The sequence below is a fragment of the Artibeus jamaicensis genome, unplaced genomic scaffold (genome assembly GCF_021234435.1).
Source record: "Artibeus jamaicensis isolate MK-2021 breed Jamaican fruit bat unplaced genomic scaffold, CSHL_Jam_final scaffold_1964, whole genome shotgun sequence".
Classification (NCBI taxonomy): domain Eukaryota; kingdom Metazoa; phylum Chordata; class Mammalia; order Chiroptera; family Phyllostomidae; genus Artibeus; species Artibeus jamaicensis.
The window spans coordinates 13,807,297-13,828,516 of NW_026522030.1; the positions used below are offsets into that span (position 1 = coordinate 13,807,297).

The 21,220-nt window shown below is 45.1% G+C and overlaps 1 protein-coding gene across 4 annotated transcripts in view; it reads left to right on the forward strand.

Annotated features, from left to right (window-relative positions):
- ABCA1 (ATP binding cassette subfamily A member 1) overlaps positions 1-21,220 on the forward strand; it is a 120,425-nt gene that overhangs the window by 54,379 nt on the left and 44,826 nt on the right. For all 4 annotated transcript variants that reach the window (XM_037125993.2, XM_037125997.2, XM_037125994.2 and 1 more), the window contains 9 exons: positions 643-764; positions 2,753-2,929; positions 9,250-9,342; positions 12,544-12,784; positions 14,540-14,679; positions 14,998-15,114; positions 19,191-19,388; positions 20,133-20,338; positions 20,934-21,110. In XM_037125993.2, the coding sequence (XP_036981888.2) occupies positions 643-764; positions 2,753-2,929; positions 9,250-9,342; positions 12,544-12,784; positions 14,540-14,679; positions 14,998-15,114; positions 19,191-19,388; positions 20,133-20,338; positions 20,934-21,110 (1,471 nt within the window). The remainder of the gene's footprint in view (positions 1-642; positions 765-2,752; positions 2,930-9,249; positions 9,343-12,543; positions 12,785-14,539; positions 14,680-14,997; positions 15,115-19,190; positions 19,389-20,132; positions 20,339-20,933; positions 21,111-21,220) is intronic.

The window sequence follows — 21,220 nt, forward strand, 5'->3', positions numbered from 1 at the left end:
AAACCGGGGTCCCTGGACCCGCAGCATCAGCATCATCTGGAAGCTTGTTAGCAATGCAAATTCTCCAGTCTCATCCCAGGCCCCCTGAGTCAGAAACTCTAGGGCGGTGGCCAGCAATCTTTTAAACAGGCCCTGCACATGATTCTGATGCCTGCTCAAGCTGGAGAGCTGTTGCTCTTTAAGAGGAAATCAGCCCAGGGGCTTTTGGGAATGAGACTTCACAGATATCCGACTTTAGCTGTCCGAGATGGCAGCAGGGAGGCAGGAGCAGTGGGGTTATTTTAGTGTCACAACTCTCAGGTCGGTGAGTAAGATCATTGAAAAGCTTTGGCCTTTTTCTTGAGAAGCAAGGGAAGTGTGTGTGTGTGTGTGTGTGTATACAGGACTACTGTGCTGTTTGAGTTGGGAGCGCATGCTGAGTGTGGCTCTCCACGTCTTCAGAAAGCAACCTTTTCATGTCGCTCCCAATACGGTGAAGCTTCCAAACCTTGTTCCTCTGTGTGCTTAAGCCAGAAGCCTATGGTTGTCAATCCATTTAAAACAAGGCAATCAATGTGACATTTTTCCCCACTTGCACAATTGTGCTGACCTTGTTTTTTGGAGTAACTTATTAAATAAAAATAAAATGCTGTTTCTTGGCAGGTCTGACCCTTCAGGATTTCCTGGTGGACAACGAGACCTTCTCTGGATTCCTGAATCACAACCTCTCTCTGCCGAGGTCTACTGTGGACAAAATACTGGGGGCTGACATCAGTCTTCGCAAGGTAAGCTGCGACCTCCAGCTCCCTCGGTGGGGCTGATGGCAGTGACATAGTTGGAGAGCACGTGTCTCCAACTAATAAACCGCTATCTTTGTAACAGTGCTGAAATTCACCTAGTTTTACTTCCCTGCTCAGGCTGGCATTCCCACCCTTCAGAGAGAACGTGCAGCCTGCCCTCCTGGGCCAGCTGGTTGAAATAAAACTGATTTCCTGCCCATTTACAGGCATTTGTTCCTAACTTCCTCCTAAAAGGGGCGTGCATTTAAGTTATGATGAGTTGAACATTTTCTGTAAAATTTCACAATAATGAGACAATAACCAGGATTTAGGATTGTTGAGCTGGAATAGCTCTGTCAGTAGATAAAAAACCTAATGTGTCCTATAAAGAAAGACATAGACGGAGAAAATGCTTGTTTTTCTTGTTTATATAACCAGGAAGTGATAGTAGTGTTTATAGAGAGTTTTAACCTTATGTTCTTAGGAAACTTCCTCTGGCACCATCAGAAACCGTACAGCTCCTGCGTAGTGGGTAGTAGACCCAACTTGCTTGGTTTATTGGTTTTCACAGAAGCGTCTCAAGTGTGTTCTCTGGCAGGAAGGGAAGCTGCTTCCTTAACCTGTCTCATGTCTACATACCAGCTTGTCTTCTCAATAAGCAGAAGTAGAGGAAATGTTTATGCCTAAAAATAAGATCTTTGCTGTACATGCTCTAGAACTTTTAAAATTAGAAAAAATGTGCTTACTGCTTGCCCTTGTGAGACTAGGGAAAAATATGCCTTGTATTTAGCAACTGTGCGGTTGGGAGATGGGCCCAAGGCAGCAGGCGTATGAAAATAGTTGTGTTTAGCATGATTTCTGTTGCCCACTGCCAAGTTCATTTCTGTCACATCTGATCAGCTTACATTAAGGGGTATCCTAGGGATGGAGATGGTCCTTGAGGGGTAAGTAGGTTCTCCGTGTTGTCACTGTTCTTAAGCACAGATAGCAAAGGTAAGCTGACGGCCTGAGTCAAACTGAAGTACAGTTCAGTATCTGGCCATAGGTGAGAACTTCACGGAAAGTTTGGCAGCCCAGATGCTCTGTGGTGTTAGAAAGCCGCATGGGTTTTGTGAAGCTTTTGTCTCATTGCTCACAAAAGGCTATACTACAAGCAGGTCAAGCTGCACTAATTTAAAACAATAGGAGAAGTAGTGACGGGGTAATAAAGAGTCTGCATCAACCACTCATTATTCCACAAATGTTTATTGTGTGTAATGTTCCAGCACTGTGGACACAAAGTGAGTAGGAAAAGCAAGGCCCCTCATCTTAGTGAACTTGCTGTCTAATGGACAGTAAGGCTCATACATGAGGCTCTGTTTATTTAGGCCCAGAAAAGCTAATCAAGCAAGCAAAATAAGGTCAAGCAGAGGTTCTCTTCTGGGGCAGGGGTCACTACAATGAATAGATAAGAAAGACTCGGCATGGGCTTACCAGTGACACGAGAAGCTCAGCTGCTGGTACTTCACTCTGGGGCAAGTAAAATGAATTGCTCCACATTCTAAAATTGCTTTAACAGTTATTTACATCAGTTAAATATCAGTACCTACAAATAAACAGTATAAATGCTTTTTTCCTATAATTCAGTCCAACCCTGGTTTGACATATCATAAGTTCCAAAACCATAAGAGTGTTTTTCTCTAATAGAAGTGGTTTTAGGAGGTCACCCTTTTGACCCCTAGTCACTGGATCATGCGTCCCACTTTTGAGAAAAGCTTTAGACTCTGGACTTTCCTTCTCAAGGACAAGAGAGTGGGAGATGATGAGTCAAACACAACCTTCAGGTCTTAAAGGTCCTGTCCGGTCATAACCTTGACACAGTCCAAAGTTCACTGGAGTGGTGTCCACTCTTCAAAGCTGTGTTGATGGGAAGACCCCCAAAAGGCTTCAAGGATGCAGCTTCCCATCTTTGTAATCCAGTTTTGCCTGTCTCTCTTTACACGAAATCCTTTCAGGTGTTTCTGCAAGGCTACCAGTTACATTTGACTGATCTGTGCAATGGATCCAAGTTAAAAGAAGTGATCCACCTTGAGGACCATGAAGTGTCCATGCTTTGCAGCCTGCCACCGGAGAAACTGGAGGCAGCTGAGCAAGTTCTGCGTTCCAACGTGGACATCCTAAAGCCCATCCTGGTGAGTAGGTGTGCTCTGGGGAGAAGCTTCAAGCACTAATTCTTTTGGAATGTGAAGTATTTCCTTGGACAACGTGACCGTTTTTGGAGAGACATAGAGCTGGCTGAGAGTTTGAGGTGTGATATGGTTCAGTGGTATTCTAACTGTTCTTGCAAACTTTTGGGCCATCTCCCACAGAGTTGATGGAGGGAGAATGAGTTGGGTGTGCCTTTGAGTCTCAGCCCAAGGTCCCTTGTGCCTGTTTCAATCAGAGAGGACCTGTTTTTTTTTTCTTTTTTTATTATAATTTGAGATTAGAAGAGTTCATTTGAAGAAGAGTTTTTCAGTTAAAAAAAAAGTCTCAAAACCACTGATGAAAAGATAGATATCTATTCATTTTAAAAAGCCCATCAGAAAGCAGACATCATGAGCTGTCAAAGTGGGAAAACTTTGGAGTGGGATGGAAGCACACTCAGTAATTAACTTGATCAATGACAAAACTGCATTTACAAAAAAAATGCCAACAAAGTCTTATTAGTCTAGGAATCAGTAGTTTGGAAAAACGGTCCATGAGAATACATGTTCATTCTTATTCAAAGAATGGGGGTGAACCTGAGCATTTGGGTCGTTGGAGTGGTGGTGGTGTTGTCTATAGCTCCAGAACAGGTGCATTTGGGGGAGTTTTGCAAGACCTGTGGTGAAATGTCCCTCCAATAACATCATTTAACATTCAGTGTTCTGGTTTTTTACTCACCAGACAGTACTTGGATTTGTCAGTAGGTTCTCTTAAAACCAGGGAAAGAGGCCTGGAAGAAAGATGTGCCTGGAAAGAGATGTTCCTTATTATAAATAAAGAAATTGGAGTCCTCTGGGACTTTGTGACACATAATTTCTTTACAGAGAGATAGGTCTCCTGGGGGTGCTTAATCTCTCTGACTTCCTCTTCTGCCACATCTCTCTGCCTCTAGCCAGGGAAAGTTCACTGCCTTTCGGGGCTCATGTGATTAGATTGGACCCACCCAGATAATCCAGGATAATGCCAATTTTAAGGCTGAGATGGGTAACTTGAAGAATTTCTCACAGGTGCTTAGTGAGGCCTGCCCTGCCATCCCATTTTCACCGATGACCTCCCAAGAGCTCCCTGACAATAGCCTTGGCCAGCACGGGACACTGTGAACACCAGTGAAAAGAATGTGGGGTTAGCTAGGCTTGGCCTCTAGTCTTGGCTCACCACTGTCTCAGTGAATGTGAAGGTGGTGTCAGGTCCTCGAGGTGAGGAAGTAGAGTCTGAGTCTTGAGCTAGCAAGGATAGGCAGACAGATTTACCCCCATTTTTATAACAGCTTGGATCGCACATCCACGGGATTAGATGTTATCTTGACCTCTCATGGTGCCTTCACCCTAAGAGGGAAAGTTCTGTGGCTGTGGAACAGAGAGTTCTGTTCACATGTCTTCTGATTCACGCAGCACATTCTTGCAAAAGCAGAACTCTGTGGGACAAAGGAGGTGCAGTGAGTGGTCCTGGGAGGCCAGTGATCTCACAGCGGGGCTGTGTGTACACCAAGGGAGCAGATGCAGGAGGGTCAGCAAAGTCACCCTTGTCTTGAAGGGTCTTTGTTTGCTGCCCTTTTGACTCTAGGACCAGGACTCCAGATGGGGCTTGGCTTGTGGCTTCCTGGGGCTAGATACTTCAACTTGTCACTTACAGTCCTTAAAGAGCATGTGTGGCTTCTTTTGCAGGAGAAAACACTTGCTTTTTTTTTTCTTCCTGAATTTCAGACATTTGTGTGAAGTATCCGATTTTGTTTGGGTTTGACTTCATTGCCCACCTGTTTACAACATATGCTTTCGCTCAGCAAGCAGCTGCAATCCTCATCATTTGGTCAATGGTAGAGAGACATGCTTTGTGGATTTATTCTTCAGACCCGGTGTTCACCTAATTCATGTGGGAAAAGGGGACCATAAAACTGGGGATAAATATTTGGTGAATTTAGCAGTGTGTTCCTATGACCACTCAACTCCATCTGTACATTTTTGCCTCAATTATATTGTCTCTTCCTTGAAAAGTACTGCCATTTCTTAGAGGTTTGAATTTTTTTTTTTGTTTTTGGATCCTGAGCTATGTGGTAGTAGGTATATTTAAATGTGTTTAAAAACAGAAAAAAGGGGAGTATTTTAATGCATTAAACATAGCAAGTTTAAAAGTTAATATTCAAGTTGTTGAATTGTTTTCAAACAATTAGTACCTTCAGGCATGAGTTTTATCATTTCCTATTTTGATTTAAAAATGTTAAAATGTACTTCTACAGAAAGCTATATTGTCAGGTAAATCATGGAAAAGAGACAGCGATTGCTTCTGGGTGGCGATGGTCATTGATGCTGGTATGTGCTTTCTTTTCACCCTGAACTACAGCGTAAATCCTGGTCCTGAGCTGGAGTTTCTGAATGTGGGCAAACTGAAGTAGTGGATTTAGTCTACTCGACGAGAGTATTTAGGGGGAGTTTGAAATGTCCCAATACACACATGGTAACATGTGTTGGCAAAAGGAAAACGAAATGGCGTATTATAATGAAAATACATCCACATTTCACTTTATTTCCTAGTAGGGTCCCAGGAAAATGCCTGTGTGGATAAGACTTTCGTAAATTGAAGAGCGTTTTCAGTTACATTTTTATTTCACAGGTGTTCTGTCTTTATTTCTAGTTGGCTGTGACTTCTAATGCATTAGTAGTAATGTGTCCCAGTCTCCATTTTGTATAGTGGTCATCTATGAACAACCACGTTCATTCAGTAGATATTTACCGAACCCTGATCTGTGGCACGTACTGGGAGGCACTGGTGAGCAAGGTACTGCATTTCTCTGAGCTTCCCTGCTGGTGGTGGAGTAGATGGGACAGACCAAGCAAGGAGCAGATATCGTGCAGAAGGACAGCCCCTCTGCTCGGGGCTGTGCAGGTTCTGATGGAACCTCGTAGCCTGGTCTTGGAGGATCAGGAAAGAAGCATCCTCTAAGTTGGAACCAAAGAATAGAGGTGAGCCAGGAAAAGAACAGGAGAAGAATGTTCCAGGCAGAGGATAAGGGATATGTATGCATTTGGGGGGACGCGGGGAGAGGAGAAAGTGGAACTTAGGGGAACTGCCCATGATTGAGTAGCTCAGGGTGGATTGGATGTCACTGTGGGGAGTTTGATGGGAGGAGGAATGTAAGACATGGTCCTATGGAGGTGGGCAAAGGTTAGCTGGTCATGAATCTGTTAGGCTAATGGGCCTCACCCTTAGAACAAGGGGAGCTACCAAAATACTCTGGAGGGTGGAATGACTTGATGAGGCGAATACAGAACAGAGTAGATCTGTGAATATGAGTGACCTTTGAAGCAGGACTCACGCCAGCCATCTAGCTTTCCTAATATGCTTCTCTCCCTTTCTTTTCATTTTCCTTCTGTAGACATTTACTGGGCATCTGGTTATTGTGTGCCAGGAACGGAGCTGAACACTGAGCTGAAATAAAACACCAGCTCAGAAATCAGAGTCGAATTGCCTTTTAAATTTTCAGTCTTTTACAATTTAACTATTAAGCTAGCGAGGAAAGGGAAAAATAATGGAGTTGTCTGTTAAACTCAGAAAGGATGGGGCACAATGGCCTTTGTCATTCTGGGTTCAGTGGCACAGAATGCTGTGCTTTTAGGAAATGTTACTGTGTTGTGATTCACACATTTTGCGGAAGTGGGTGGGAGCCATTGAGTAATACAATCAGCATTTGTGGATTCTTCCTCTTTGATATTATAGTATTTAGTTGTGATCTAAAAAAATTGAATAATACATGAATTCCTGTTAGCTCAACATGAAATGTACAGTCCTTCACTAAAGGTTTTATTTTCCCTCTTTCCCCTCCTTTCCTTACTTCAAACAAGAAAATCACTTGCTTCCAGTGGTCGATAGGGACCTATATGAGTTCATAGCCAAGGGAATGTTTTTGGTTAGGAAAAATAATAGTTGGAATTCCAAACTGAATTGTTTACTGGAGCTCTTTGGACAAAGGATCTGGCGGGGTTTGCCGGCCTTTGTCAAGAATGAGCAGGAGACCACAGTTAACAGCACTGCAGGCACATGGTTCTCGGATATTCTGTGGCCTAGTTTCAAAGCCTGTTTCCTGGGGTTGATGGTATTCAAGGAAGGTACATCTTTCGGATCCGGTATGTACTCAAGCCAGCGTACTTTCTTTGCCCTTCCTTCATTCCTGCCCAATCTCCCTCCATTCCCCCTCCTCCTCTCACTTATCTTACATCAAATTAAAAAGAAATGAAATAGTTCAAATATACAGAAAGGTACAGAGAATACCATAAAGAACACTCCCGTACCACCAGCCACCATTTGATTATGCTTGCCTCGGAGTTTTTGCAAGAAATAAAGTGTTACAGACGCAGTTGATGGCTCCTGTGGTGTTCCTCTCCCTCCCATCAGCAATAGCTGCTGTTCTGTACGACCGTATGTGTGTTTGCATCCTGTTAGTAGCAGTGCACTGTGTTGTTTTGCATGTGTGTATGTTGTATTAAAGTGCATAATCATCTGCAGCTTGTCTTTTTTCAGTCAACATTAGATTTTTTTTTTGAAATTTATCAATGTTGATACATGTGGCATCTGGTTAATTATAACTGCTGCATGGTATTCCATTTTTATACTAACATTTGAAAAAAAAATACATTCTTCCAGTCTTTGTCTCCCGCCGCGCCCCCAGCATTGTGTATGGTGTCTTTTGGTGCACAATTTTTACTTTTGAAAGTTGGTGGGGTGTTTTTTGTCCCATTTGGTTTGGGCTTTTTATATTTTGTTTAAGAGGGCTTTTCCTACCTCAAGTTCACAAGTAGTATTTTCTTCTATATTTTTGAAACTTTAATTTTTACTTTTAGCTCTATTGAATCTACCCCAGATTTAATTTTATATAGTCGTGTGAGATGGAAAGTTTATTAATTTTCCTTACATGAATAGCTAGCTGTCCCAGCAACAGTAATTGAATAACCCATCCTTTCCCCACTAATTCGTAATATTAAGTTTGACAGTTTGCATCAGTCCATTCTTTGTATTTTTGTAATGTCTAAGCACAGAAAAGTAAAATGAAGTCTTGAGCCAAATAATAGCTCAGTGGATAATCTACATTTTGAACTTGGTCCAAATTTGAATTGTGTGTGTCTTTTTAACCCTGCGGTGTCAGCCTGCACTCGTGCGTGTGACTCTAGGCAGCACTTCTTTGAAAGTGGAAATTTGTATTGACTACAGGTTGCCAATACTGTTCAAGAATACTGATCATTTATCTGAAATGATTAGTATAGACAAGATCCTAGAAATGGCATTGACTGTTCAATCTATTGCTTATGGATGGGTTTAGCCAATTTCTCTGAAACCAGAACCTAAATCAGTAAATTAAACAGATACACGAAGGCTCACACTACTGACAACAAAGTCACACGGTAAGGTACGGTATTGCTTGGGGGTCAGAGAGCCACAGTAAGTGTCACGAGGTGACCCTCGCAGGTTAAATAATCATGCAGGAGGCCCTGCTGTGTGCGTGGAGTTTTGCTGAGTTGTGTAGCTTTTAAAATAGGAAGAATGAGCTTGTCCCACAGGTAAGACATGCAAGTTGAAAAACCTGCAGGAAAAAAGCATTACTTGTGCAGATATAAATGCTTCGTTCAGTTGGCAAAGACATATTTGAAGAATAGCATGAACTGCTTGCTCATCGATTGGTCCCCTTCAGGGGAAAGATGACTGCTGATGATAACAGGGGCGGGTATTGGGCCTGGGGTTAGAGAAACCTGGTCTTTGGCACGTGGTAGTTTATGTACACAGGGGGCTGTACACAAAAAGTGCTGGCTTTGGCAGCATGAAAGAGAATTCCTTCTTCCCAAGCTTTTGGTAGCTTTAAACTTTATAGTTTTTCTCATTCTTGTTGAGCTACCACCAACTTGGTTTGCAAGGCTCTTTCCGTGGTCCTGTCTGGCAGAACCCTAGACAGAGTTGGGAATTTGAGGTCAGGGTTCCATTTGGATACACATGTACCCCACATGTGAGGTATTTTTACCTGTTACCTATGAACTAGTTTTTAATATATGTTTCTACACTATTGGAGAGCATTCATCAAAGAATTAGTTATTCTTAAATAAAAAACCTGTGAACATAGAATGATTTTAGTGTCCTATTTTGGTAAGGAGTGGGGATTTTTGTGTGTGTGTGTGTATTAAACTCAAGGTTGTGAATGGTTTTAATTCACTTTTTTAAAATTTTCAATAGAGATTACAGGTTTATATTTGAGCTTTAAAAGACAAAGTATTTTTTCTCATTGCAGACGGGAATCGACGCTCTATCACCCGTCCTGAACAAGGAGCTGGCTGATGGCACAAAAACATTGCTGGACAGTCTTGGGACTCTGGCCCAGGAGGTAAGTTACAGCTTTCCATCACCAGAAGACAAACCATCCCCTGTTGGTGTTTTGACCCTACGTTTGACTAACAGTGTTCTTTGGATTTGTATATCATATGAAATGTACAGTCAATAATAGAGGCATCTGTGATCTGATATGGTTTGATCTCCTTCCATTAGAGAAGAAGGAACAGGCTCATAGATGTCTCAGAGCTAATTAGTTAGCAGCTAAAGGCCCGATGTCTAGTCTAGAACTTTCTTTCGTTTTTATTCCTGCCCCTAGCTAATAACTCATTTGGAAAGAAGGTATTTCCCCTGATCCCCCGCTACCCCATGTGCTGTCTTTGTCTTACCAGCAGCTTCTCCGCATATCTTCTTTAGCTGCAAGGCCAGAGAATGTTTTTTTTTACCAAAGCACTTGTTTGCTAACTAATCCACATCTTTCCCTTGTGTACACCTGGCCTCCGGGGTTTGATTTTGGGAATAAAGTCTTCTGATGAACACTAAGTTGAGTTTGGCTTTGAGGTTGCCACGTTGACAAATGTATCAGAAAAACCTTCGTCATAGGATCAGTGGGTCTGTAGGTACCTACAAAAGCAGTTCACCTCTCCTTTGCGTCCGAGCCAGGGTGTGCTTCACCTTCTGACACCCAGCCTCATTTCACATTAGATGTGGAAAGGAGGGACTATCTGGAGCCCAGCGTGGAGGGCGCTGAGCCAGTAGGTGATGATCAGAACAAGGCAGGCCTTTAATGTGTAGGACATTGTCTAGGACTGATGTGTGGGGGAGTTTTTTCTTAGACTTGTCCCAGCCTGATTGTAGTTGCTTCTCTAACACATTTTTTGGTGTTGGTATCATTTTATTTCAAATATCAAAATTTACTTTTTTTTCTGGGAATGAAAGTATCGGATGTTGTTCACTGTGGAAAATGCAAAATGTTTGGAAAATATAGAAAACACCGAGATTAAACAGTTGACACTTCAGTTGGTCGTTTTTGGTTTTCCCAAAAAGAAAAGAAACCTTTAGGTATGCTCATGTATCTGGTTAAGAAGCTTGGCTTTTGCGTTCCTTTCAGAAAAATAAAAGCCCTTTCCCAGCCTGCCGTTTGTTAAATAATTCTGTTGTGAATGCTGGTGACGGTTCAGGAGGTGGAGAAGCTCTGTCACCTGGGGCTCTTCCAGGAGGCAGGAAGGGACACAGGAACTGCCCTGCAGGCCCGTCACTGTTTCTCTGGGGTCCTGGTAGCTGACATGGACGGCCCTGAACTGACCACTCTTCGGGGTCCTCTCCCAGCCTTAGGGAGAGCGGAGCAGGGACGGTTAACGCGGGAGGCTGCCTCCAACTCAGGGCCTGGGTGCAGCCATTTCCTCTTATATCACCGGCCTGCCTTTTGTCCGGGGTTAAAAAAAAAATAAGTACAGGCATGTGATGTTCCCACTGCTGATGTGGCGGAAACTCTCCAACTGCGCAGTATACATTTTCCTTGGCAGCTGCTTCCGTGTGTACTGCTTGCTCCCTGGTCCAGGGCAAGCAGGGGCCATCTGGTCTTTCAAAGTCACTTGGACCACATGCTACTCATTGTGTCCCTTGCTATTTCTTTGGGACGAATGGGAGAAGATAAATAAAGAAATAAGTGCTCCACACCAAGGAAGTGTGGAGCATGAGCTGGGGGCCAGAAGAATGAGTAAGCATTTGCCCCTACGACAGGTGCTAGGAGGAGCCAACAGTTTGGAGTAACTTCACCATTTATGGTGCCTCTGTCCAAAAGTGTGCTCGTTTTATGTGGGAAGAAATTTATTATGTTGGTTGGGGCTTGGCGGGATGGTGGTGGTGAGGCCGCCTGTGGGAAGAGAAGTGAGTGGCTTTTACTCACTAGTATTTAAAAATGTCCAGGGCTGTTCCACCCACCAACCAAAAGAAGGGTGGGTCTGGCTCTCTCTCCCCTCCCTGTCTGTGAACCTCATACAGGCTATGAAAAGGTAAAGTAAGGAAACGCTGGCCACCTAATTGTGTTCTAGTGGTATGTGTTAGATGCCCCTTGTCTGGAGGGACACATGTTTGGACATCCGACCACCCCGGCAGCGTCTGGAGTGGTTCCCCTCTGGAGGCCAAGGGCAGTCAGGATCTACAGCATCCAGGACCGTGCTCCCCCCAGAACCAGCAGGCTCTGTGAGACAGGGCACACGGAGTCTGATTCTAGGCCTTCTCGAAGGTGTGCACGGGGTCCCACAGCCTCCGCCCTCCACTCTTCACGGCTCGGTCTTCCACTTGATGAGAACGTGCGGTGACTTTTCAAGGGGTATAGGGACCTGTTAATGATTTATTGTGAAAGGTGTGGCAATACAAAGTGCTCTGTAAATATTTAATTATAACAGCCATTGAGCCAAGAATGCCAGAAGGTGCTGGAGTACATTTGTATGTGAGACAGAGCGCGTGTCGAGTGGAAGTCACAGACTCAGCGCCTGGCTGCCTGGAGAGTCTGACTCATCGCTCGCGGGACCAGTTCTGTGCAGGGCCCCTCTCATATATCATGTGATTTATTCCTCATCACCACACTCTGTCATCGTCTCGATGATACATTGGGCCGTAGAAGAGTGACCTTTCTAAGGCTGTATGCTAATGAGAGACGTAGCTGGGATTCAGACTCTCCCATCTTATGCTTTTTCCATTGCCCGTCACCTCCCTGAGGTCACACACAGTAGCTCTTCTCCCAAGGGGCGGAGGATCCCTCAGTTTGCACACTGGAGTTGGAGGTGTTTTAGAAATGCGTCAGTGATTGAGGGTGTGAGCAGTTCCCGATGTGTGTATGTGAACACATCGCTGTTCAGAGAGAGCATTCTGTCCTATCGACCAGAAGATAATCAGAGTAGAATGAAGCCCATCGCCAGGGGCCCTGCTAACTGCTAAGTTGCACTTCATCATCTTTAATGTGGATAAGCATCTTGTGAAAATGCAGGTTGGAATTGCAGATCAGCAGGTCAGAATCTGTGCTTCAAACCTCTCAGATTCCCCTGATAATGTTGGCCCCCTGACCACACCCAGCATGATTTGGGCAACCCTATTACAGGGGCTGAGGAGATGATGTCACACAAGACAGGTTCGGGATGTGGCCTTGGCGAGGCCGAGAGAATAAGATGTTTCTTTCTCTTCTCTGTCTCCACCCCTTGCTCTACCCCTTTCTTCTCTCCCCTCTCCTTTTCCTCCTGATGCCTGGCCTCAGCTGTTGAGCATGAGGAGCTGGAGTGACATGCGGCAGGAGGTGATGTTTCTGACCAACGTGAACAGCTCCGGCTCCTCCACCCAGATATACCAGGCTGTCTCCCGCATTGTCTGCGGCCATCCTGAGGGTGGGGGCCTGAAGATCAAGTCCCTCAACTGGTATGAGGACAACAACTACAAGGCCCTCTTTGGAGGCAATGGCACCGAGGAGGATGCTGGCACCTTCTATGACAATTCTACAAGTGAGTGTCTGTGCAGACCGAAGCCCTGGCCCCAGCCCACCCTAGAGGGTGACTCAGTCAGCCCTGTGTCACCTCCGCCCTCGTGCTTACCCTCACCCTCTGTAGCACCGTTGGATGTTCATATGTCTGCTCACCAGGCCCAGCCCCCAGCGGAGTACCTTTTCCTCCATAGCCACCTGTCTCTACTCACTCGAATCGGGCCTGGCACATCCTGGGTACACAGTGTGTTTGTCAAATGAGTGAGTGATTGAAAGCCAACTTCCCAGTTTTCTGGGGGACATAGGAGAGTGGTGCCCAGAGTAATCAAGGCTTTTCTCCTTCTCCTCCCCTGCCTTGAGGTATGCCTTAAAATGAAAACAGGAGCAGTAATAATCACAACATAAAAGTCATTCAGGGAACATTTCCTGTGCATTCTGTTTGTTATCTCCTGTAACCCTTACAGTAACCCTTCAAGGAAGGTTTCACTGCCCCACATTTTATAGGCTCAGAGAGGGTAAGTGACTTGTTCACAGCCACAGCACAGCCAATCCACAAGAGTCGGGATTAAGCCCAGACGCTCCTGGCTCTATGTTTCCCTTCCCCACACCCCGCAAGCCACATGACCCCACGGCCTCTGAAATACCTGTTAGTGGAGGGATGTATCTACCATCAGACTCGGGCATTTGATCAGCTGTTTGTTTTAGGTTCTTAGCCTCGGTGCCGTGTTAAAGAACCTTGTAACTCCATCTCTGCTCCTCACACCCGGGCAGCCCTTGTGAGCATGTGGGTCCTGTGCCTGGTGGCAGCGGGGAGCCAGTGTTACAGTTTCAGACAATGGCATCCTTTTCCTTGAAAACTTGATGCAAGCGAGCCTTTCTCTGTTTCCGACCGCAGGTGTGTCTTTCAGACATTGAGTGAGGCAGCTTTTTGTACATTACTGTAACACAAGAACCTTTTATTTTTCTCTGGAGTAAAGCACTCCAGACTTCGCAGCTTGCTGTGCAGGCCTGGAGGGGATGGCCTTACAGGCAATTTTCTGAAATGCCATCCCCTCTGCACCCTTGCTTTGCAAGTCAGCCCAAGAGAACCATCATTCTTACAACAGATGTAAATGTGAGCAAATCCTGTATTAAAAAAAAATGATATTGTCTTTGCAGCATGTAGAGAATACTTGGTATCTATAAGAACCTAGAATGAAATTAAAAAAAAAATCAGGAATCCTTTTGGAAAATCAAATTCTATTGTGTGTTATAACTTTGGACTTCTCACTTTAGGGTTATTATTGCATTTATTATATGTACTTGTGATGTCACCTATTAATTAAAGGGAATTGTTTAGTTTTGGCTTGAAAACGAAAGTCTGAGTTCATCCCACTGTTTTCAATGAAGGCAAAGTGGTGAGGGCTGACGTCCGAGCATGGATGTGGAGATGTGCAGGTGTGTGCACAGTAAAAGCGTTTTCTGCATTGTCTCAGTTGTGAGTTTTCCATCATTAGTGTTACAGGAAGCTCTGGTTATTTATCAACCATCGTTCTAAGGGCTCTACAGGTAATATCTTAGTTCATCCTCCTCACATGTCTGCCAAGTAGATGTGATTAACTCTATTTCTACAGGGAGGCAAACTGAGGCTCAGACTGATGAAATTATTTATTCTGTGGCTGTTAAGTGGGATTTGAGCTGGGATTTGAACCTAAGACTGTGTTGCTGGCTCCAAAGCCCTGTTAGTTCCCACAAGCATATCACCATGTGTATGAATATTTGTCTTTCACCTTCATAGCTCCATATTGCAATGATTTGATGAAGAATTTGGAGTCCAGTCCTCTTTCTCGCATCATATGGAAAGCTCTCAAGCCTCTGCTTGTTGGGAAGATCCTGTATACACCTGACACTCCAGCCACAAGGCAGGTTATGGCTGAGGTAAGCTTCCAGGCCCAGGAGTTCCTGTCCAGAATCCTGCTAGAATTATGGGCAAAACAGTAAAGGCACTTCCAGATGGAGTTTACTGAACAAGCTCCTGGTTCTTCTGGGATTCCCACAGTGAGAGCCTTGAGCCCAGTACAGGCCGGAGCTGACTGCAGAGGTCAGCCCTCCCACCGTGGGTGCTGGAGCTGCAGGCGGCCCCTCTCGGGGACAGGAAGACGGGGCAAGTGGCTGCTGGGATGGAGCCACTGCCTTTCTCATGTCTCCGCCTCTCCTTTTTCTTCCTGCTCCCCCTGGCTCCTCTCCTGACTCCAGGTGAATAAGACTTTCCAGGAACTGGCTGTGTTTCATGATGTAAAAGGCATGTGGGAGGAACTCAGCCCCAAGATCTGGACCTTCATGGAGAGCAGCACAGAAATGGACCTTGTCCGGGTGAGTGTCCTGACTACTGTGTGCCTGCGTGATGCTGGAGAGGTGGGTTTCTGGTTACCTTCCCAGGTGTAACTGAGGTGAGAATTCTTTACGTTTGACCAGCTTAGATGTACTGAGCAGAGCTCAAGCCCTAGGGTGTCCTTTTTGTAGAGCAACAAGTGACGGTACCGAGAATACTGTTTTCATGCACATTGTCATCCATGCATCTGGTGGTCAAAAGTCAGTTTCCTAAGGAACTGAGTGAGGGCTAGTATTTGGAGCAAGAGTTTGGTGATTGCAGGATCCTGACTATTTTCATTTCTGGCTCTTGAGCCAGCCACAGCATCTTTCTTAGCCTTCCTGTGTCTTGGTAGAACATGGACAGAGGTGTGGAAGCAAAGGGCTGGTCTGACCCATAGACTGGTGTGAGATACTCTGAAGTCACTGAGTGAGCACAGAGCTGCCATGACCACGTGCAGGGGAATTGCATGCACTCAGTCCCTCCGCGTGACTTGAAAGGGTTTAGTACTCTGGAGACAATTGGATTCAAAAGCAGAGGAGTAAGAACAGAATGTCTCCTTTGCTTGAGTCTGAGTGCCATTTAATCACATCATCCCTGCCTTGGGCTGAGTCAGAGAATCATTAGACTGTTTCCTGTCTCCACGGTGAGGGAGCCCAAGTCCTGTTGTGGCTGCTGCCATTAAGAACCAGGAACGGGTTTGGTCAGGTTTCTTGTCTTTGATACCTCATTCATCAGAGGGGCAGGTGGGTTTTAGAGGCAGTTCCTCCCTGGAAGGTACTCCCTCAGGCTTAGGATGGTCCCGATACCCTGGGAGGGGCAATCCCAGGGGTCCCTCCACTGATGGGAAAGCTGGAATTGCCATGGTACTAGTCTTCTTACATATGTGGGACTCTTAAATCTGGGCCTTTAAAAACCAAGGGGCTTTTGTAAGAACAGGAACAATGATTTTTGTGGATTTACTGAATAATTCCTGACTAATATTAATGGCTATTCACGCCCTTCAAGTGTGGGTCTCTGTCTGGCTCCAATCTGTTCTCTGTAGAGTAACTCACGTGATGGCCTGGTCCACGTGAGTTATCCATCACGTGAGTTATCCGTGGCTAGGTCCAGCCATGGATAGCAGCCTAGACGTAGCTGTGCTCTCAGGCCTCTTCTTCCTGGTCCCCTCCTTGGAATCTGCATCTCTCCCTGTTGGATGGCCTGCCTGCTGAGTCTCAGAGGATTCCATGAGTTCAAAGGGATTCCATAGGTTGGATCTGTAGACAGTTAGATGCTTTCCCTACTAAGAAATGGAGAGTTTGGCTTGGATGTTCCAAGTGCTCCTAGGCTCCCAGTTCTTTGGGGCAGAACCTTGTAAATATGGTTGTGAGATTCATCACGAATCCTGCTGGGAGAACCCAGGATGTGCAATTGTTATTGTGAGAAATTAGAATGTGCAGTAGGAGAGGTAGGAGCTGTGGCTGGGGAGAAAGGCATGGCACGTGGTTTGTGGGACCTTTACTTTAAGTTCTACGGGACCATGAAAGGGTTTTAAGCAAGAGCAGATGTAGGTACATTACTGCGTGATGAGTGGATTAAAGTTGGGAGTCGGGGGGGGGGGGGATGGGAGGGGCAGATGGAAGCCATCCCAGTGGGTGGCCAAGGCATTGGCAGGAGGTGAAGTGTGATGACTGCTGGGTTGTGGAAGGGTGAAAGAGAGGGAGGCTTTAGGATGATTTTTGATTTCTAGCTGGTGGATGGTGGGGATGTCCCATAGGTGGTAGATATTGGGGCCTGGAGAGCAGGGGATGGTTACGCTGGAGACACTGACTAAGGACTTACTGGCCTGTGGGTGAAATTGAAGGAGCCTCTTCCAACTTTCCTTTCTCTGTTAAGGAATGTTTCTTTCACACCACAGGCTTGGGCTTCTCAGTACTACGGCCTCACGTCGGGTAGATCAGGCCATGCCTAAGGTGTCTGCTTCTGTTGGGGGAGTTGTCTCTCTCTCCCCACCTCCATCCCTCTCTTCTTTTAGCTCTACTGAGGTATAATTGACAAGTAGAAGTTGTATATATTTAAGGTGAACAACTTGATGTTCTTTTATACATATCCAATATAAAACGATACCCACAGTTGTGAACACGCATCCTATCACATAGCTACTGCTTAGCAAATTTAAGGTAGAGAGTATGGTCTTGTGAGTATAGTCACCATACTGTACCTTTGATCTCAGATTGTACAATTGAACCTTTTGTTCCCCACCTGCAGCCCCTGGCAATTCCCATTCTACTCTGTGACAGCTCTTATCTTGCCTTTGCCCGTGGTTCTGTCTACACCCATTGCATCACCATACAGACCCGAAATCAATTCTCTGTTGCACCATGGAACCCATGATACTAAGTGGTTCTGATTTCTAGCTGGTTTTTTTTTTTTTGCCTTCTTCATCTCCAGGCCTAGCTTTCTCCCTGGCTACCACTCCCAAGGGTGAAATTAGGCCTCCTTGTCCCCACAAGTACCCTAGGATGGCCACGTGATCAGGGGTTTCACTAGGCTCATCTCTCTGGTCTTGTTTCCTTGGCCATATTACTCAGAACTCACACTGGGCAGGACCCGTCTTGCTCAAACACCACGTGTCTTCGCTCAGCTCTTGTTCATTCACTTCAGGTTTACGAATAAAGTCATTTCAGAATTGCTAACCCATACTCCTGCGAACTTTCGTGAGGTACAATTTTGTATCTATTTATGTTAGCAAAAATACATATTTTACTGATGACAGTATAAATTGCTTTCCCCTATTGGAAAGCAATTTGGGATGAAAATTGCAAGAACCGTAAAATATGTGGTATCCTGTTTACCTCCATCTCACATACCCTCAGGGATGTATCCTACAGAAATAATTTTAAAAGAAAGACGTCACCGTAGGACAGAAAACGTTATTGCTATAATAATTGTTATTGTGAGAAATTAGAAATGGGCTAAATGCTTAGCAGTATGAGAACAGTCAATGACATTACAGTGCATATAACCTATGAAATCATTATGCTTCCATTAAAATAATAAATACGAAGCCACCTGGGGAAAGAAGCTTATGTTACTGGAAATAAGACGGATTCAAAAAGCAGCCATATTTGGTCCCTTAGAGAGTCCGTTTCAGCAGAGCCAGGGTTTCATTGTCCCCCTTGAAGCTGCGACAGGAGCCGCAGCTGCTGCTCCCTCTCTGTGAGCTGAGCCGGGAGCTGACCATTGCTCTGGCAGCTCGTCTGCAGGCCTCTGCCCCAGCCCTCTGCGCCTGTTGGTTGAGCACCAGATGGGCTTGTCCTTTTTTCTCATACCCACGTGAGGGGCCAACCAGCCAGGGAACAAGGGATGGCAGACTGGCCTCCTTTGCATCGTGACCTATGTGTCCTGCACTTGGGAAAGGTCATATTTTGCTTGGTTTGATAACAGCATTGTTTCCCCAAACGAAATAACAAAAGTGGGTTTGTCTTTAGTCTAGGGATAGGGTCTTTACGGGGAGCCATCAGATGCTATCTAAAGAGAGGAAGGAAATACAAGGCGGTGGGAAGGTGTGGTAGAATCAGAGAGCCCACGTTTCATAGTCTGGCTTTGCTACTTATTAGCCGTGTGACCCTATGTTAGGGACTTGACCTCTCTGAATGTCAGTTTTCCCATCTTTAGAATGGGAGCCATTAAAGATACCTTCCTCATGGGGTCGTGTGAGGTAAAGCATATAAGTAATTCAGTGTAGTCACTGTGCAAAGTAAGTAATTGTGCAGACTACTGTTGTTACTGTAGTTAATGCTGTTAAGCTACCTTGTTTGGTACAGTGGAAAACGTGGGGACTCTGGGTCAGGCTGGTCTGGCTTTGAGTCTCAACTCTGTGGCTATTAGCGTTATGACTCAGCCTTGCTTAAAATCATATTCATTTATTAACCCCAGTGTTCTCATCATTAAAATGGGGACATGTTTACTTCACAGTTTTCTGTGAAGATAGAAAGAAAAAGGAGACAGCATATGGGAAGGGTTTTCTGTGAATCCTGCGCTCATCAAGTCTTAGTTGGTGTCTACTCCTTGTGATTTCTCATTGACACGGCAGACGCTCTTGAACAGCAGAGGCAATGACCGCTTCTGGGAACAGCGATTGGTCGGCTTAGATTGGACCGCCAGAGATATTTTGGCATTCCTGGCCAAGTACCCGGAGGATGTCCAGTCCGCCAACGGCTCTGTGTACACCTGGAGAGAAGCTTTCAATGAGACCAGCCGGGCAGTGCAGACCATCTCTCGCTTCATGGAGGTGAGGATCTGTTCTGTGGATCATTAGAAAAGGCCGTGGTGTTCCCCCACCCCCACCCCGCCCTGCCTGAGATGGTGCAGTAAGTCAGACTGAAAGAATATTTAGAAATAATGTGCAGACTTATTTACAGTAGCATTCCTCCAACCTAACACAGGACTTGGTTTACAAAAGCCACTCGATAAATGTCAGCTCAAGGATCGAATGAGTAAATAAACAAACCTAACTCAGACTTTAATCTGTCTGACTCAGGAGTGTTTCTATCCATTGTCTTATGGGTTTTCTCATGTTTCGATATTTCAATACCTAATGGCAAGAAAACAGTCCCTCTAGGCATTGTTTGCGAAACTTTTCTAAAATCTGATCAGACAGGCTACATTTAAAAAAAATTGAGTTTCAAAAATTGTATCACTTACTAGGGAAAAATAAAAGGTTTTATTTTTTTCTATTGATTTGATCAGTTCTTAATGGCTCAAAATTGCTAAGGAAGCAAAGAGGAAAAGGAGACGTGGTCATTGTTTGAACTTCCTTCCTACCACAAAAGTAGTCAGTATAGGTAACTTATCTTTAAATTTCAGTTAAAAAATGTGACTCATTTTTGGTTGAATATTGGAAAATGACTTTTGAGAAGATGAGTGAGCATTAACAGTGACACAGTGAGCCCTTCCCTCTTAGCGTAGGGTCTGCCTTGGCCACCACTTGTTTGTCTGGTCCCCAGAGTTCTCACGGTGGCTGTTTTTTCTTCAGTGTGTCAACCTGAACAAGCTGGAGCCAATAGCAACCGAAGTTTGGCTCATCAACAAATCCATGGAGCTGCTGGACGACAGGAAGTTCTGGGCGGGCATCGTGTTCACCGGAATCAGCCCCGGCAGTGCCACGCTGCCCCATCATGTCAAGTACAAGATCCGAATGGACATTGACAATGTGGAGAGGACGAATAAGATCAAAGATGGGTAAGTTGAACCCCATCACACCAGCCAGCCTCAGGGAAGTCAAGAGCAGCTAAGGTGACTGCAGGTACTTAATTTTATCGTCTCATTGGGTAGAAACTCCAATGAGTGGCATGATTTTGGTGAAATGACCACATTTTTGGGGTGGAGGCAGTTATTTCAAAGGTCATAAAATATCCTTATCTTTTAATGAAAATACTGTTATCTTTTGATTGAGCATTCTCATGCAAGGGCATTAATCCCAAGGAATTAATTCAACAGGAAAAAGAAGAAGAAAAAACTTTAGGTTTCTGGTGTTAGCATTATCCACTTTTACAAAAACAAGCACATGATCAATATGAAAGGGAGTGGTTAGGTAAATTTTGGGATGTCTACTTGATGCAATGTTAGGTATTCAAAGGAGGGGAAGAAACCAAACTAATAAGTGATACGCTCTTTCTGATATCTATTTAAAAATACGTGTGCCTAGCAACTGACACCAGAAGGTAAGATACAAAGACAAAAACAGTGGCTCATGGGTGGTGGTGGATTATGGGTAATTGAATGTTTTTATTGTATGGTTCTAAGTAATGTTTGATCACCTGTGGCTTACTTCTAGGTACTGGGACCCTGGTCCTCGGGCCGACCCCTTTGAGGACATGCGGTACGTCTGGGGGGGCTTTGCCTACCTGCAGGATGTGGTGGAGCAGGCGATCATCAGGGTGCTGACGGGCACCGAGAAGAACACAGGTGTCTACGTGCAGCAGATGCCCTACCCCTGTTACGTCGATGACATGTGAGTCAGTGAGCCACTGTCTTTTTTTGGCTGGCTAACCCTGTCCCCAGGTGGCGTGCAGACACACACACACACACACCCGGTGGGAGGAGACAATGCTTCTAACTTAC